The sequence below is a fragment of the Boleophthalmus pectinirostris genome, unplaced genomic scaffold (genome assembly GCF_026225935.1).
Source record: "Boleophthalmus pectinirostris isolate CB_2022bp ecotype Guang Dong unplaced genomic scaffold, ASM2622593v1 HiC_scaffold_12, whole genome shotgun sequence".
Taxonomy (NCBI): Eukaryota; Metazoa; Chordata; class Actinopteri; order Gobiiformes; family Gobiidae; genus Boleophthalmus; species Boleophthalmus pectinirostris.
Genome location: NW_026571018.1, coordinates 26,144,501 through 26,161,211, shown reverse-complemented (window position 1 = coordinate 26,161,211; position 16,711 = coordinate 26,144,501). Strand labels below are relative to the sequence as shown.

At 37.3% G+C, this 16,711-nt stretch overlaps 1 protein-coding gene across 1 annotated transcript in view; it reads left to right on the top strand.

Annotated features, from left to right (window-relative positions):
- frem2a (FRAS1 related extracellular matrix 2a) overlaps positions 1 to 16,711 on the top strand; it is a 114,227-nt gene that overhangs the window by 33,534 nt on the left and 63,982 nt on the right. The window contains 1 exon segment of the mRNA XM_020923059.2: positions 10,671 to 10,817. Coding sequence (XP_020778718.2) covers positions 10,671 to 10,817 — 147 coding nt within the window.

Genomic DNA, 16,711 nt, shown 5'->3' with positions numbered 1-16,711 from the left:
CCCCCCCCCCACACACACACACATACTCAGGGATGTGATATTGGTTAGACTCTGCTTAGACCCGTAAACTGACCCCTGTTGCCAATGCATTGCAGCACACCTGGTAAACAGAATTATCCCAAATATGAAAAAGCGCTCATTCAGAAACCAGGGCTCGGTGCCAAAGTGACAAGCTCTGACTTCCCCCGTCAAACAACAGCTTTTGTACTTCCCTGCGAGTCAAATGAAAATCGTGTGGAGGCGGAGGATGTGTGTATTTTGACAAGTATCAGATTTATGCAGCGCGGCACTACACGAGATGGATGCCGCGTGGGCCGCTAATACAAGTGAACTAATATTAATCCAGGTCTATTTGAGCAACATGTTTTATCTAATGCAATATATCAACAGATGAAAAATCCCCGGGTTTTGGGGTATCAGCAGTTGTAGTCTTGAAGATTCTGGAGAGCTAAGTAAGATAGATGTGTCTCCTGTTTAAACCCACTTAATATTTGCAAATATATTCCAAATCTTTAGACCTTTTTTGATTTTTTCCTTTTTTGTGAGTTTAAACCAGCTGTAGAGAGATGGGTTTGAGCAAGGCATGGTTGTTGTTAGCATGTTGTAGAAGATTAGAGAGACCTGACACTGCACAGAGAAATCTTAGCAATAAGCTGAACAGAGCCTACTTAACCACTGATCTCTCCTTTAACTTGGCTGCACTGGCATGGCAAATAACGTCATTGCTGTCTTGTTGTTTGGATAATATATGCTTATGATAATTTAAAGGTCCTTTATTACACAGCAAAGTTACCAAAGTTCAAAATGCTCTGTTATACATTGTGATGTCATCAAGGGGTCGTTTTCAATAGTGTTGGGAGTAACGAGTTATAAAAGTAGCAAATTACTGTAATGCATTGCTTTTTGCTGTAACGCAGTAATGTGGCATTACAGGGAAAAAAAATTTAATATTTTACTCGGTACAAATGTCAGTAATGCGTGTTACAGTGCATATTAATCTGGATTTAAGTGGTGTTTTTTTCATTTTTCTTCATACAAATTTGCTGAAATCACTGCAATATCAGCGGCAGTGAAACGCCATCGTTACGTTTCCAAATGCCGGGATCGGCCTGGAAGTGTGCCTGCCTAGACCGTCGGGTAACCGCGGGCGAAAGGACCGGCGCAGAGCTCCACGCTCCACGGTAAATCCACGCTAATCGCAGCTGACTTCCGATCGCTCTTTGCGGACACCCTGCTCCACGAACTTCGGGTTCTCTCAGGGGCAGTCCTAGATTCCAAGTCCTAGTCCAGGATTAATCCTGGTTTGGTCCTGGTTTAGTCTTGGTTCAGTTCTGGTATAGTCCTGGCTTAGTCCTGGTTCACTCCTGGTTTAGACCTGGTTTAGTCCTGGTTCAGTCCTCCTGGTTCACTCCTTGGTTCATTCCTGGTTTTTCCTGGTTCAGTTCTGGTTTAGTCCTGGTTTAGTTCTGGTTCACTACTGCGTTATGTTTTAAATGCAGTAATATTGCAATGTATCAAATTCCTTTGAAATGACAGTAACAAGTAATAAATAACGCATTACAGTTTTGAAGTAACTTGCCTAACAGTGGTTTTCAAATTAACAGCTTTTACCTTTTGTTCAGCAGAGAATGACAAATGCAGGGCTGAAATCATCCAAATGATTCTAGTGAAGGTATATGGAGTTTAAAAACACAGTGGAGCTCTCTATACAAAACATCACAAGGTGTAACAGAGTGTTGTCTGTTTGAAAGAAGAACACGTGTGACTGAAACGAACATAACTCCAGGTCTGTTTTTGATGAGGAAACAACATTACAACATAGATCAGAACATAGTGTAATATGGGCCCTTTAAACTTCCTGAAGTACTAATATTTGGAAGTTGTAGTTTTTGACCCAAACCAACTCAATTAACCAACACTGGAATTGACGTGAGGTTAAAAGGTATTCGGTTCTGCTTAATATTTTCTAATTTTTAAGTTAACAATTGCAGCACTTGTTCATCCAATCAAACGTGCCACTTGTGCTCACACGGTTTTGACCTTCCAGCCACCCTCTTGTTTCCTCCTCCTCCGCACATGCATAGTAATTGGTTAATAATGTTTCTATCTTTATAACTTGAACTTAGCCTGCTCACATGTGATCTCACTCTTGTTGCCATGGAGCTAAACTTTGACTAAATGATTTAATTTACCTTACTAACTATACCGTATATTCATTTGTTTTCTAGATTGCATTGGATTATTTTTTCATGTTTGTTGTTCTGAAAATCAATTCAGGAAAAAATTCAAACTTGTCTCTATGCCCAACAGATTAGGTAAATAATATTGGTTTGCAAAATGAGAACAGCTGGCAAATGAAAACTATGACATTTATTGCGGTTGAGGCCGTCTTTTGCATAATGATAATTGAACAACTTTGCAGATGACTATACAATCACGATGCAATTTTAGTTTTTTTTTTGTCTGGCTATTTTCTCTAATGATGCTGGAACAAGTCTGGCTTAGTTAGTACCTTAGTTGTAAATGGTAGCTTTCATATTTGACCATAGCAGTTTGGTGGTTATGATCTATAAGGCAGATGGAGGAGTAACAGTGAAGGGACAGCCACAGTAGCAGCAGACAGACCCACACTGTGCTGGAGACACCACTGTGTGAACAATCTCCTTTGATTGGGGCTCGAGTAATACAGACACGCTGTTGAATCTAAAGATTAAGTGGAAATAAAGAGCCTAAAACTTACTTCACTAACTCGCTTTTCTGAGTCAGACTACTATGAAACGTTCCTGTTAGGAGTGGAAACCTGTATTAACTAAGATTTTTCGTTCTTATGTTCTGTAGTGTACCATAGATTAAGTCATTATTAGCGAAGTTGCTGTCTAAAGAGCATAGACCTTATATATATAAATGGACATATTGGAAGTCCTCCAGGAGGCTCTTCCGGTTCCTTCTGACCCCGGCTCTAATAGACTTACATTAGGATCTTGTGGTCCCTCTCTCTGTAACTGCTGCAGTGAGCCTCGTCATTTTGGTCTTAAAATGTTTGTATTAACCTGCTCTATATGATCCTGATTTTTAAATTTTTTTTGCTGTTTTGTCCGTCTAAAAAATCCTATTCATGACAGAACCTGGCTCCAGATTCGCTCCTGAAACCGTGAGCATCGCGAGCCTCATTTGAGTGGCGCTGAACACTATGGGTGATGTTACACTCGTTTAGTCCACTTCTTTTATACAGTCTATGCTAAAAAGACACTATATAATTTTTCTGCTTGGTTTTTGTGTCTCCATGGAGATGTTATTGCTTTGCCTATTTGCTTTTATCTATCGAATTGCATCGCCACAGACTTTTAACTTGGCCTGATAGCACCACCTGCTTGTCTCCATGGAACTTCATGCAAAACACATCTCCATGGTGAGAAGCAAGTGATGGATCCACCACTGGAAAAATTACATAATCCAACTTTAAATTGCAGTGAGTCTGTATCTTCTATTATCTTCACTCAAAAAGAATTTCTTAAGTTTTGTGAAGTTCATGGTGAAATGATTAGCAGAGCTCCACACACACATGCTTCTCTCCACGCTGACTGATTCCTGCCTCCGGCTATTTGCTTAATGTCTCTCATTACTCTTTACCTTCATTCACCAAAATAATTGACCCCTGAACTATAGAAGATTATTGAGTCTGAATCTGTGTATAGGGACATTATTACTGCCAACATATTAGCAGATTTGGAAATGCTTTTGTTTTCGATTGCTCTGGTAGGTTATTTTCATGAAAATGGACTTGTGCACGGTGCACAGCGTCTGTATAGTCCTCTCTCACTGCTGACCATTTGCTTGTGTGTGATGTGCCAAGGCTGGAGTTGGCACTGAGGCATAATAATTAGGTGGACACAGTGTTTTGCTGTTGACTCATTGTGTTCTGTAGAGAAACAAGCAGCTTTTGGAAATACCTTTGGCACATTCTGTAAATGTGCTGGAAATCCATTTGCTTAAAGACAGTCTGGCTTGTGTTAGTCAAAGGCCAAGTTGGGTTAAGAGGGTTAAATGTACAACTGCTATGTTTGCAAATCTGTTCACAATTAATAATTAAAACTGATTTAAAATTCTGAAAAGATCCACCAAGGCTAAGATAACTGTACTTTGGAACCATGAAGATGTAATATATATATATACATTTTTTTTTGCAGCAAAAAATAAATAAATAAATAAAATAAATAAAATAAATAAATACATTAAAATAAATTAAAATAAAAATTTAAAGTAAGCAAAAATAACATAGCTGCTCAATACTGTTATTTTTGGGCCATTTAGCGTTTGCATTTTAAGCTGAAAACCTCGTGCTCTTGACCATTCCTTTTATACTTGTACTTTTATGTATTTTATTTATTTATTTATTTGTTTGTTTGTTTGTTTATTTATTGTGGCCCTAAAACCTTTTTTAACAGGACAGCTGTAGCTTGAAATGTGGATAGAGAAGGTAGAGACATTCTGCAAAAAGTCATGGTCCTCATATACATATGTATCACCTTAAACCTCTACAGCACCTACAAGCACTCGTACTACTATTATTAAGTATACCTTTTGCTATCATTTATGCAGTAGCAGTATTTCGAGTTTCAGGTCTGACCCTGTGTTCAGCTTCTGTGACATTATTTTTAGTCTGGATATGGACAGATGTAAGCTGAGAGTGGATGAGCCCCTCTGGAGGCAGTCATTTTAAAACAATTGCAGTTCCGAGGGCTCAGAGGCTGCGTGTGTTTTATAGCCCGCTTTAGATCCATGCCCTTTAGAAAAGCTAAAGAAAAGGCCCGGAAAGAAATATAGATTTCACAAACTCCAGCTCTCCCTGGAAAAATCTTTTCAAAGGTTGAAGGTATTACATTTTTTGCTGTATAAAATGGAAGAGTACACAAAATCAGTCATATCCAAGAGAACAACATGTGGTCTGGGACAAGATCCAGGAACTATGAGAAGAATAATGTTTTAGAAAATGTTGTATTGGGACAATGTAGTGATGCCAAAAGACATTTCCTGTGTATTTATGATACGTCATAACGTGTAGAAATAAAAAAGCACTTACTTTAACAACTATAATATTTTTAAAAATAAATGTGGGTGGTAATAACAGATTGGAGCACGAGCAGCTTTATGCAAAGGTTACTAGAGGTATTATAGTACCTGTAGAATAGTAGCATAAGATAATATAAGTACTATTATGAGTAAATTGTAACAGAATGCTAACAATACCTTATGGTTTACATTTTGAACACTTTCAGTCACATAGTGTTCACAGTAAAAGTGCACTCTAAGTTTTCATGGAGATGATATTTCTTTGCCTGAAATATTCCGCAGCATGGCATTAAATGTATCTTGCATTACAATTTGACTATTGCTCCAAAATACCCTTAAAAATGTGTATTCTTACTGTGAGTGGACTTTCCTCTTCACAGATCTGACTTATGCTTTGTGGCATCACCTGCCTGGCTCCTTGGAGAAGATAGATACGTTAATGCCACACTGTGGAATATTACAGGCAAAGCAATAAGCAAGGGGACAGACAGGTGACAGAGCCTCAGCTGAAAATGTCCATCTTTAATGAGTTTATTCGCTGTTACATAACTCTTGTCTTGTGTTACCTTAACCATTTAGCACAACATTTAAGTCAAAGTCAGGAAAGATACTGTTATTGTCTGGACAGCTGTCAGTGTTCATTCTGCGAGTCCAGTCACTTCACACGGAACCAAACTCCACCATCAAAGTAGTTCTGAGAGCATCACTCCCATCCCATTGATCCTTGAAATGTACTTTATTCTGAAACTATGATCCTTAATTGGTAAAAAAAAAAAAAAAAAAAAAGAACTGTCTTTGTGTCTTTGTGTGAGTGTTTTGTCTGAAGAGCCTTTGAAAGTGATTTTTACTCTATTGAGGATGATTTCAAAGCTGCTTTTTCTGTATGGTCAGCACACATGAGGTCTTTTATCCCCATATGAAATACCACAGTGATGAGACAGACTGCAGCCCACAGACTCTGGTCCCTATTGTCTGGCCCAGTCTCCTCTGTCTCCTGTGTGCTGTGGGAGGTCAGACACAGGGACCAGCACCTGCAAACAAACTACAAAACAACACAATACAAAGAGGTGGGCCCCGCAAATACTGCTCTAATGTGAAAGAGGGGAACAACCAGAAAGAGTTCAAGAAATAGACCTTTTATGCAAAATTGACTTTTCAGAGCTTTTAACCATCTTATTGTTGTCCTCTCACCATTTACCCTCTCGACCTTGTATTTGGAGTGATTCGTGCATATTTGAGTTTGCTCAGTGTGATCTGCAGTTATCCATCGGAGGTCGACGTTTATGGCAACATCAGCTCCCACTGGAGTTTTCTACGTTGAAGTCAGAGGACGTGTTTCTTTTATTAAGTCATTAAGATAAATATGTTTAATGCCATACTGTGGAACATTCAAGACAAAGCAAATTCATCTATTTTCATTGAGATTAGATGGTGACCCTCCATTAAAAAAGTGACATAGTGCACCTTTAAAAACACGTGAAGCACTTACTTTACCCAGATTTTACACTGCTGTAGGATGTAAGCTGTTACACTGAACACAATGGTAGATGGTACAATTGAATATGCCTTTGCTAAAGCTTTGCTATTGAAGGTAACTAAATTAAATTCAGATTAGCATCTTTTCATTAGCCTGGCTAGCGTCACAGTTTCCCCAGTACATGGGCTTTGTCTAGTAGTGCATTCATTTATTCAAATTTTGATGGGTGGAAGATTGACATAGCAGTACAATAGTAGCAATAGTCGCAGGTTTAGAGTACTACCACAACTTCAGAATTGTTATCCTGTAAAATGATCCCTTTTTTTTTTTTTAGCGTGGCACTGTGCTGCATTTGATTTGTTCCCAGTGAATATAAGTGTTAGATAAAAGAAACTACATTAGTTGTTTCCCTTAGCTGTGTTGTGCCTGAACTTTTCACCCCTAGTGTTTTACTGGTACATCACATACATGATTGAAACAGAGCGTTCAGCAGACTACAGCAGGAAGCACAGATGTAACTACCTCTGCACAACTGGTTTAGGCCATGACCCTTGGGTGTAAACACTCATATTTTAGTTTTAAAGGTCCAATATTATGCAAATTTGACTCTTGTGAACTTTAAGACATGTTATGAATGTTGCTACCTCCTCAAAAACACACCTGGAGATATGTCTTGTTCCATTCACACATATTTAAGTAATCCTGGTGTAGTCTGTGTACATCTCCAAAGCTCAAAATCCTCTGTTCCACCTTGTGATGTCATGAAGCAGTAATTTTCAAGTTAACAGCTGCCTTTTACCTTTAGTTTCCCTTCAGATTAGAGATGGCAAATTCCAGGGTCAAAATTATACATATGTTTCTATTGAAGGTGTATGGAGTTTAAAAACACAGTGGAACACTTCCTGTATCGCCACATGACATCAAAAAGGTGTTTTCTGTTTAAGAGAAGAACACAGCCCATGTATGCAGGGTTTGTGTGTTAAACATGTGAAACAAAACAAAACACAGCTCCAGACATGTTTTGAGGAGGAAACACATTATAACATAGATCAGAAAACAGCACAATAGGACCCTTTAAATCAAGTAAAATTAAGATTACAACTTGGAAAAATAGTAAAAAGAATAATAGTGTTAGTAGTGGGCAAAAAGTCACAAAAAAATAAGAAACTGAAAAGTAAAAGTGGACAGTGATTTCTTGGCATTTGGACATTTGGAACCATGAAAAAGCCGTGGAGGAAAGTAGTCGGTGTGTGACATTATGTGACGATAACAAATGGGGAGCCAAAAAGGTCAGAATTTGCCTCCATAGGTTATTTTTAGAATCATCCTCTGTAACTGTGGCATTTTTAGCCAGAGAAATAAGTACTAGTGAACTTTAAAATGTGGATCCGACTGGGTGCAAATGCAAGAACCATTAAATGTCTCAAGAATATTTTATATCTTTCATTTTTTATATTGTAAATGGAGTAGCAGGACATGTGCATTAGTGTGTTACAGGATAGTGTGGTTCATTAAAACAAGTTGTTAAGTTTCTATAATCGTATACTCTTTAAATATTTAGTACACAATCTGATCATGTTATAATTGCATTGAAGTAGTAGACAGACAAGAAGTACACAACAAACAATAGATGATAGTGCATACCGCCCTACCCCCCCCAAAACATAGTGTACTGACTGATTTTATTTTAAAGGTATAATATGTAACTTCCTGGTTGCGGGTCAGTAACCTTCTTGTTTCGATGGATGTGTCATTGCTATGCCCGGAATGTTCCACAGTATGACATTAAACAGATCTACCATGCATGTATTCAGTTACAGGTGGTTTTATAGCTCAAAAACACCTAGAAATACAAGCATTCTGACTGTGAGAGGGGTTGCCTCTCCACAGATCCGACATATCCAACCTGTAACGTTGTCTGGTTTGGTCTCCATGAAGATAGAAAGGTTTAATGCCATACTGTGAAAAAACAGGTGGCAGATCCATTACCAGCAAAGTTACACAATGCACCTTTTATAATGATTAATAGGGTATATGTGTAACCATATCCAAGTCTCACGATACGATATTGTCACAGTATGAACATCACGGTACGATATTTATTGTGATATCGTGGGAAAGCTCATGATATGGTTGGAGGGTACGATATTTATTGCGATATTTTCTGTTAATATGCTACTTTTTCCTCTTAAAATGCCTTGACAAGACTTAAACCAAAGAACTAAGACTTAAAAGTGCTTAGAACTGTTATTTCTTCATGTAGTCTGCACTGAAATAGAGCAAAGGATCATGGTCTATGTAGTTCCCTCTGTTTTTTTAGCTATTGCTGCAACATAACTCTTAATTTAAGCAAAGAGACTTGTAATTCGATATATTGTGATGGTCCACGATATTATTGTGAGAACTTTGACGATACGATATCACGATATTTCGGTTATTGTTACATCCCTAATGATTAAGCAATAATAATAATAATTCCACAAGATATAGACCTTTTGTGTTATTGATCACTTTATACAACGTGTGAACTGCTGAATTTATGTAATATAAGTATAATGGACACGCAGTATTACATTTTACCAAAACAGTACAGGAAGTTTTTCATCATGCCCCCATTTTAATTGAATATTGCTTACAATTGCATACCGTAAATTGCATCAGTTTCACACAACAAAAAAAGGCAAGTATTGTTTTTTTTTTGTCTCAGTGTTTTAATAAGTGGAAAACATGATTGAACCTGAATGCATTTGACCTTATATAGGCTCTTTGTCCACACAGTAAATACTCAGCTGAGCGTGCCCTCCTCCGGCCCTTTCCTCTGCCTCTGTTTATAAGGCTGACCTGGAACGGCTGGAGGTCAAGGGCTTATAAAGGCTACTGCTTTTACCAGGCATAGCACTCCAGGCTTCCACATTTCCAACAACAAACTGCATTCAAACCATCTTTTTGGAGCTAAATGTGATTTCCCATACACACTCCTCCATCTCTGTGTTTTCCTCTTGTGCAAAAATCTGAACACTATATTTTGCACTTAAAGGATTTCCACGCTTGGTTAACCTCTCCTCATGCATGTCAAAACCAAGCTCCTGTATTTTTTTCTGCTGTGGTATTATACTTTATTAGAAGTCATTGCCCTTTTGATGTGGGTGGTTACTAAACGTGTATAATATGCTCACTTTCATCATTATTTGGTGAGTTCAGGTCGATTTTGGTTCTTAGAAATGCGCCCTAAGATGACCCTAAATGAGATGCTGTTTTTGGGCGGTCTAGAGGCAAAACATATTAAGGGACCCATATTACGCTATTTTCTGATTTATGTTTCCTCATTACAAACATAGCGGGAGTTGTGTTTTGTTTCATTCACACATTTAACACACAAACTGCATATTTAGAGAGTCCATACAGCTTCACTAGAATCATTTGGATAATTTCAGTCCTGAAATTTCCAATCTTTACTGAACTAAAAGGTAAAGGTAGCTGCTACCTTGAAAAACGACAACGACTACATGACATCACAAGGTGGAGCAGAGCATTTGAGCCTTGGAAATGTAGACAGATGAAGGATTACTCAAACTTGTGTGAATGAAACAAAACACAACTCCAGCTAGCAGCATTCTAAACCTTTAAAGGTGCATTTTTCAAATGTTTATTGGACAAAAACTAAAAAAAAAAAAAACCTAAAAAAGAAAAAAAACATGCATTCTTACTGTGAGAGAGCCAGAATGTTTCTCCATGGATCTGACCTGTAACTTGACCTTGTAGTGTTACCTATTTGTCTTCAAAACATATCTATCTCTGTGGAAATAGATATGTTTTGTTCCAGTGTGGAAGAAGACAAGCAGATGGCTCCCCTTCACCAGAAAAATTACATTGTGCACCTTCATTTCACAAATGTAGCCCATATATTTTGTAAGAAGAAATACTTACTATTTTGCAGCAAATGTATGATTTAATTAACAGTTTTATCGTAGAATGAGTCGCTCTTTGGTGTCAAAGCAGATTTAGTTTTTTAATAACACAATGAAAGAAGATCAGGGGAGATGGGAAGAACATTGTTATGAGCATGCAGTAAACTGGATTTGATTGAATTACAAAGCTAAAATGTGGTGTTTCTATTTTGCAGGTGGGAATAAGCTAAAGGGGCAGCTGTTCCGCCTGGATTGGTCCTGGATCTCTTTGGAGAAGGACTACATTGTGGTGGATGAAGATGATAAGTACCTGGAGGTGGTGCTCAGACGGAGGGGATACTTGGGGGAGACCTCTTTCATTGGTAAGTCTCACAATAATATTTTTTATTCCTCCTGTAGCAATATTTAATCATTTATTTTATGCATTTTTAGATAACATAATGCATGTATTAAAGCTTATTTTTTAAGTTAAGAGTACTGAGAGAGTGATGGGGCATTGGCAGGAATTCAAACCATTGAATAACCCTGCCATTTACATTGACCTGTGCTCTACTTTTCAGTCGTATTAAATACATTCAAATAAATGTTTGATGATGATGATTTGTGAGAGAAAATGCATTTCTGCAACTACTACACTGACTGCTTTGCCATTATCCACTTGTACCCAGCCAGTGACTAATAGCTGTTGTAAGAAAGTGCTGGTTTATGAGTTTATTTTGGCCATAGGAGCTAAATTGTATAGCCCCTCTAATGTCTCACTTGTAAATAGATGACTGTGCATTGATTTGGGATCAGATTTAGTGCTGGACTCTGGAGGCTGTGACATTTAGGCTGGTTTACGCTTGCCAAAGTTTGTTTTCTTTTCTAAAACAGCAATGAGAGCAGGCTGCAGTTAAGTTCATTACATCAAGAGAAGATTGCACATAAAACATTAATGCATATATAGCTAAGCCTACAGGTTGCTTGCATAAAATCTAAAATGGAGGACTGGGACCTACTAGTATATAACTCTACGTGTGGTTGAGGAAATATCCCAACAGAATATCCTCAACAGTTAAACCTTATAATTTTTTCAGGCATTTGGTCCACACATAATTGTTCTTTCATTCAACAAAAAAACACATCTGCAGTTTAATAATAACGCCATGTTTTGCCTTGAAAGTGACAAAAAATTCTTTGGTTAATTTTTGCTGTCATGAAAGAGGAAGAGTAGAGTAACTTTCTTCCAATTTTTGTTGCATGTGGATAGACTCAATAATTACAATATTTGCTTTTTGAATTCTCACCCGCTCTAATTCTCTAGAGCTATACGGGCAGTCCAGAATGCTATAACTTCACATGAATTCTTGCTATTTTTCCTTTAGCCTTTGTTTTGGTCCAAACCACAATAACTCTCCATTGTCATTGACCGTCACAGTTACAACCCTTGTGCGGTTTCGCGCTGTAACTAGATTCATCCTAAAGTCATTTGGTTTGGCCTTGGGCGCTGGGAGAGTTTAGAAAACACTTCTTTATGGAGAACACGAGGGGGCCGATGTGGTGTCTGCAAGGTCAGTGTCTTTTTATTTACAAAAGGCAAAAACAATTTCATGCCAATCATACAAATATAACCTTGATGTGTACAAATAAATGCGTGCAACCACTTAACTGATGCACGCTGATAGATTATACCATTGATGTGACACACAAAACCCCATGAGTGCTGAAACATGCCCTGTAATTTGGTAAATGTTAAAAATGAGCTATGTAAAAACACAACAATTACTATATCAGCTTACTGTTTAAAGGTCTGATATTAGACAAAAGTGAGTCTTGTGAGCTTTAAGCCATGTTATAATTTTATTAACATACCTTGAGCTTGAGTTGTTTTTTGTTTCATTCATAAATGTTTTGAGTAATTCTACATTATTAAGGGTGAAGTATAGTTGTGGGTCGACTCAACGCGCACTGCCACTGTTGCCTTGTTGCTGTTGTTTTTGATTTATGGGTCTGCGTCAAGGTCTATGCGCCACAAAGTAATTCACCACCAAAACGCAGGAGGTGAGGATTTAAACCTAGCGTTTGTGTAAAGATTAACATGACCCATCTCCAACGTAGTAGAAGCACAGAACAGACTCACCATCATCAGCACATCCTCTGTCATAGAAAGAATAGAATAGAAAGAATATATTCACCTTTAGTCCAACAGAAGCTGACTGCATCAGCAGAACAATTTTATTTATTTTTTTGTGCTTATAGTTATATAAGTAACTATATATATATATTAGTTTAGTTTAAATTAGCCAGTTGGTTTTAAGTTTCATATCTGTGAAACATAAACAAATGTGCACAAAGCTGCATTAAACACATTATTATTCAATGTATATTGAAAGAAAGGAAAGCTGAGTACAGGAAATGTATGTAGAGTGGTGGTAGAGAGGACCAGTCTTATTGTCTGTGTCGTTACTCCCTGCTGTCTGCATCATTTCAACGCATAGTTAGAAAATTTCAGAGGTGCATGGCAGTTGATGCAGGCGCTCTGCATAGGGGGTGACGCAGAAAATTTTTTGCTGCACTGTGAACTGGGCTTTAGTCTGGCTACATCTCCAAAGCTCCAAATGCTGTGTTCCACCTTGTGATGTAGTTTTCAAGTTAACAGCTACCTTTTTATCTTTTGTTCAATAAAGACTGGCAATACCATGCTTGAAATGATCCAAATGATTCTAGTAAAGCTATATGGAGTTTAAAAACACAGTGGAGCACTTCCTGTATTGCCACATGACATCACAAGGTAGAACAGGGTGTTTTCTGTTTCAGAGTTTGTGTGTTAAACATGTGTGAATGAAACAAAACACAACTCCAGGTATGTTTGTGATGAGGAAACAAAATTATAAAATAGATCTGGAAACAGCCTAATATGGGCACTTTAGTTTACATTTTAGGCAGATTATTATTGCATTCTTCCAAAAGAATAAAAATAAAATAATAAAAGAGAAAGATCACATTTATTCAAAGCCAGCATGTTTGAGTGAGAACCAAAAGCACTGTATACCGTAGTTAAAATCTCTTTGTAGAAACTGAGATGGAAAACGTTCTGAACAGACATAGTTCTCCCTGCCCTTTCTCCTCTCTCATCTTTACACCTCCAAATCACAGAATGAAACTTTTAAAAGGAGCTCGGCGTCTTGCTGCAGTAACTATCAGTGTACAAGACATTCAGACCAATCAACACGCCCGCTGGCTCGAGCTGGCCAAAGCCGAAGATCCAGTCAGCTAGACAGAAAGAATCGATATCTGAAACCTTAATAAGCTCTCGCCCATCACACACAGCTGATAAGAGCCTCCGAAGTGGCACGCACGCAGCATGTTTTTCTGCTTGGACATGCGGATCCATGAAGGTTAAAGATGATAATAATGCCCCTGAATGCAGCGCTTACTCTTGCACTTTGCTGTGCTTTGGTTCCATTCCATTGGAGATGCTAGCTAGCACCTGTAAGCAGCTTTTAAACCTCAAGCGCATCCCGATTCTAGTTTAAGCATTGGGTCAGGTGTAGACATCAGCGTTTATGTTAGCTGTCGGATTGGAGCAAAGCCTCGTGGGAAAAAGACATGAGTCACTTTAAGCTGCTCTACCTTACATGTATTCAATTACAGGTGGTTTTGTAGCTCAAAAATATCTAGAAAAAAGGCATTCTGACAGTGAGCGGGGTTGCCTCTCCACAGATATGACCCATAACCTGGTTTGGTCTCCATGAAGATAGAAAGGTTTAATATCAGACTGAAACATTCCAGACAAAGCAAAAACATCTTCATGGAGAAAAGCATGTGATGGACTCTCCACCAGAAAAGTTACACAGTGCAGCTTTAAGGGTCTTTAACATAAGAACTATTAACTACTCAATTCTTTCATTTAAATAGAGAGCTTCCTTGTCTATGCCACAGTGTTCTCTAATAGCCTTGCTACTTTTCATGAAATATTCATGGTTTAAGTGAAGTGAGCGCAACTAAATACTTTCCCAGTACAAACCAAGTCATTGAGGATGAATTGTTCCTTTTACATAATACTTTATGTGTATAGCACTTTTTGAAAACAAAGTGCTTCTCACAGTCCCATTAGACATGAGGATAAAAATGCACACCTTTACAAAGAAAACAGAAAAAACCTGAGTGAGTAGATGAAATCTAGAAACATTTATAATACATCACTTATTATCAGCTGTAACATGGCACATGACTATTCCCAACATGATAACAAACAAACTATTTATGCATTTATTTATTTATTTATTTTGCACATATCACATAAAAATATAATATAAATATAAAAAGAAATACACTAGATAAAAAGTAGGTGCCAGAAGAGGCAAAAAACCCAATAGGGCTTATATTAAAGCCTCCACCTTATGAACACATAAAAAAATTTACATTATCATTGTGCATAAAAATGTGTATATATAAAAAAACACCATGGATTAAATTCTTTTGATTCAAACATGGATTAAAACACAATGAAACATCCACAATTGAAAGATTATCAAACATTAGCATGGAGTATCAAACATTTCCTCAAACTCTTTTTTAAACAACTCCTCTGAAATGCCATCACTAACCAGATTTTGGAACATGAAATTTATGAATTAATAATGGCAAAACAGAGTAGGTAAAGGAATTTCTATGACCACAGTTTGTTGCTGAATTACAAAAAAACTTTGATGTATCTGCACTCAGACTTAAATAGAGAGTGATGCTTTTGTTACATTAATAAAGGTTTGTCCATTTTGTAAAGAAGTCACTCACATGTTCCAGTGGCATGCGTCATTCACCTCATCCAAAGCATTTGATCAGTTTTTGTCTAAAGGACTCTGCAAGAAAATATTACTAAAATCCTTTTTCTTTCACCTTGATTCATTCACAAGCAATTACAATATTTTAGTTGCAATTTCCTGTAGTTCAGTACATGCTGCAAATATTTTTTGGTAACACATAATAACTACACCTCAGTTAGACTTAATAAAGCATCAACACATTTTATAAAGTTTATTTAACCCCTTTAAGTCACACTGTGTAAGATTCTGGAGGTGGCACTCATGGAGATATAGTTTTATGCCACACTGTGAACTGTTATAGTCAAAGGAACAACATTTCCATGGAGACCAGCAGAAGAAGGCACACCTCCAGGCCAAATAAGAGTGAAGTTTGTAAGAATGTTTTTCTATGATTTCAGTACAGGAAAAACATCCAAAATGAAAAACATTTTTAGCTTAAAGGATAGTAAACTAATTAAACGTGCAATACGTAATTTTTTGTTTGGGGGTTCGTCACCTTCTTGTTTCTATGGATATGACATTGCACTGCTCCACAGTATGATATTAAACAGCTTTTACATTCATTCAATTTTATACTTTAATAGCTCAAAAATACCTAAAAAAACCTGATATTCTGACTATGTTGCCCCTCCACAGATCTCATCTGTAAATTTTGGTTTGGTAGATAGACATCTCCAAGGAAAAGAGCATTTGATGGACCAAATGAAATGTTACAAAATGCATCTTTAAATGGGCTTGAATTAGTTACTGAGGTTTAGTTACCATATCCTTGCCCTTGCTTTATTAAGGCTAGTCATTATAAAGTGGGAGCCATATTTGTGTGTTTATTGTAAATATTGATTGTTTTAGACTATAGACAGTAAAGTATAGACCAGGGTAGATGCATGCTGGTTCAACACATGAAACTGATCAAAGTCTGATACGTTTTATAGATTTCAATTTGCTGCGCTGCTGAACAGAGAACTGGAGCGAACGGGTTTGTAATAGTGACAATATGGAGAGGGTGACCAAAACAGAGACACCTCAGAAATCAATGAATCTCTCCAGTCCCGCCACTGTGCCCAGATACTTCGGATATTCTGTTTATTATTTATAGTTGGCTTTTATATGGACTTAACATAATACTGAGTCTATTCAAGGTTGAGCAGCTTTACTTAGAGGCATTAGGACTGCCAGATAGCTATTAAGTCTTCCACATTTCACTAATTGCTAGTCATGGTAACATGAGTCACTTTTGTTTCTATATTGTTGTGGACAGACCAAACAGACACTATAATTACAACATGTGGATAGATGTATAAAATAGACTAAAGGGCTATTTAAAATTCTGAGTGTTCTTTCACATATAAGCAGATAAAAGCAAGTGTTCTTATCTAATGTGAGATGGCAGACAGTTGGACCATATATGCACTGAAATAGTAGACAATGTTCTAACTCAGACACCTTCAAAT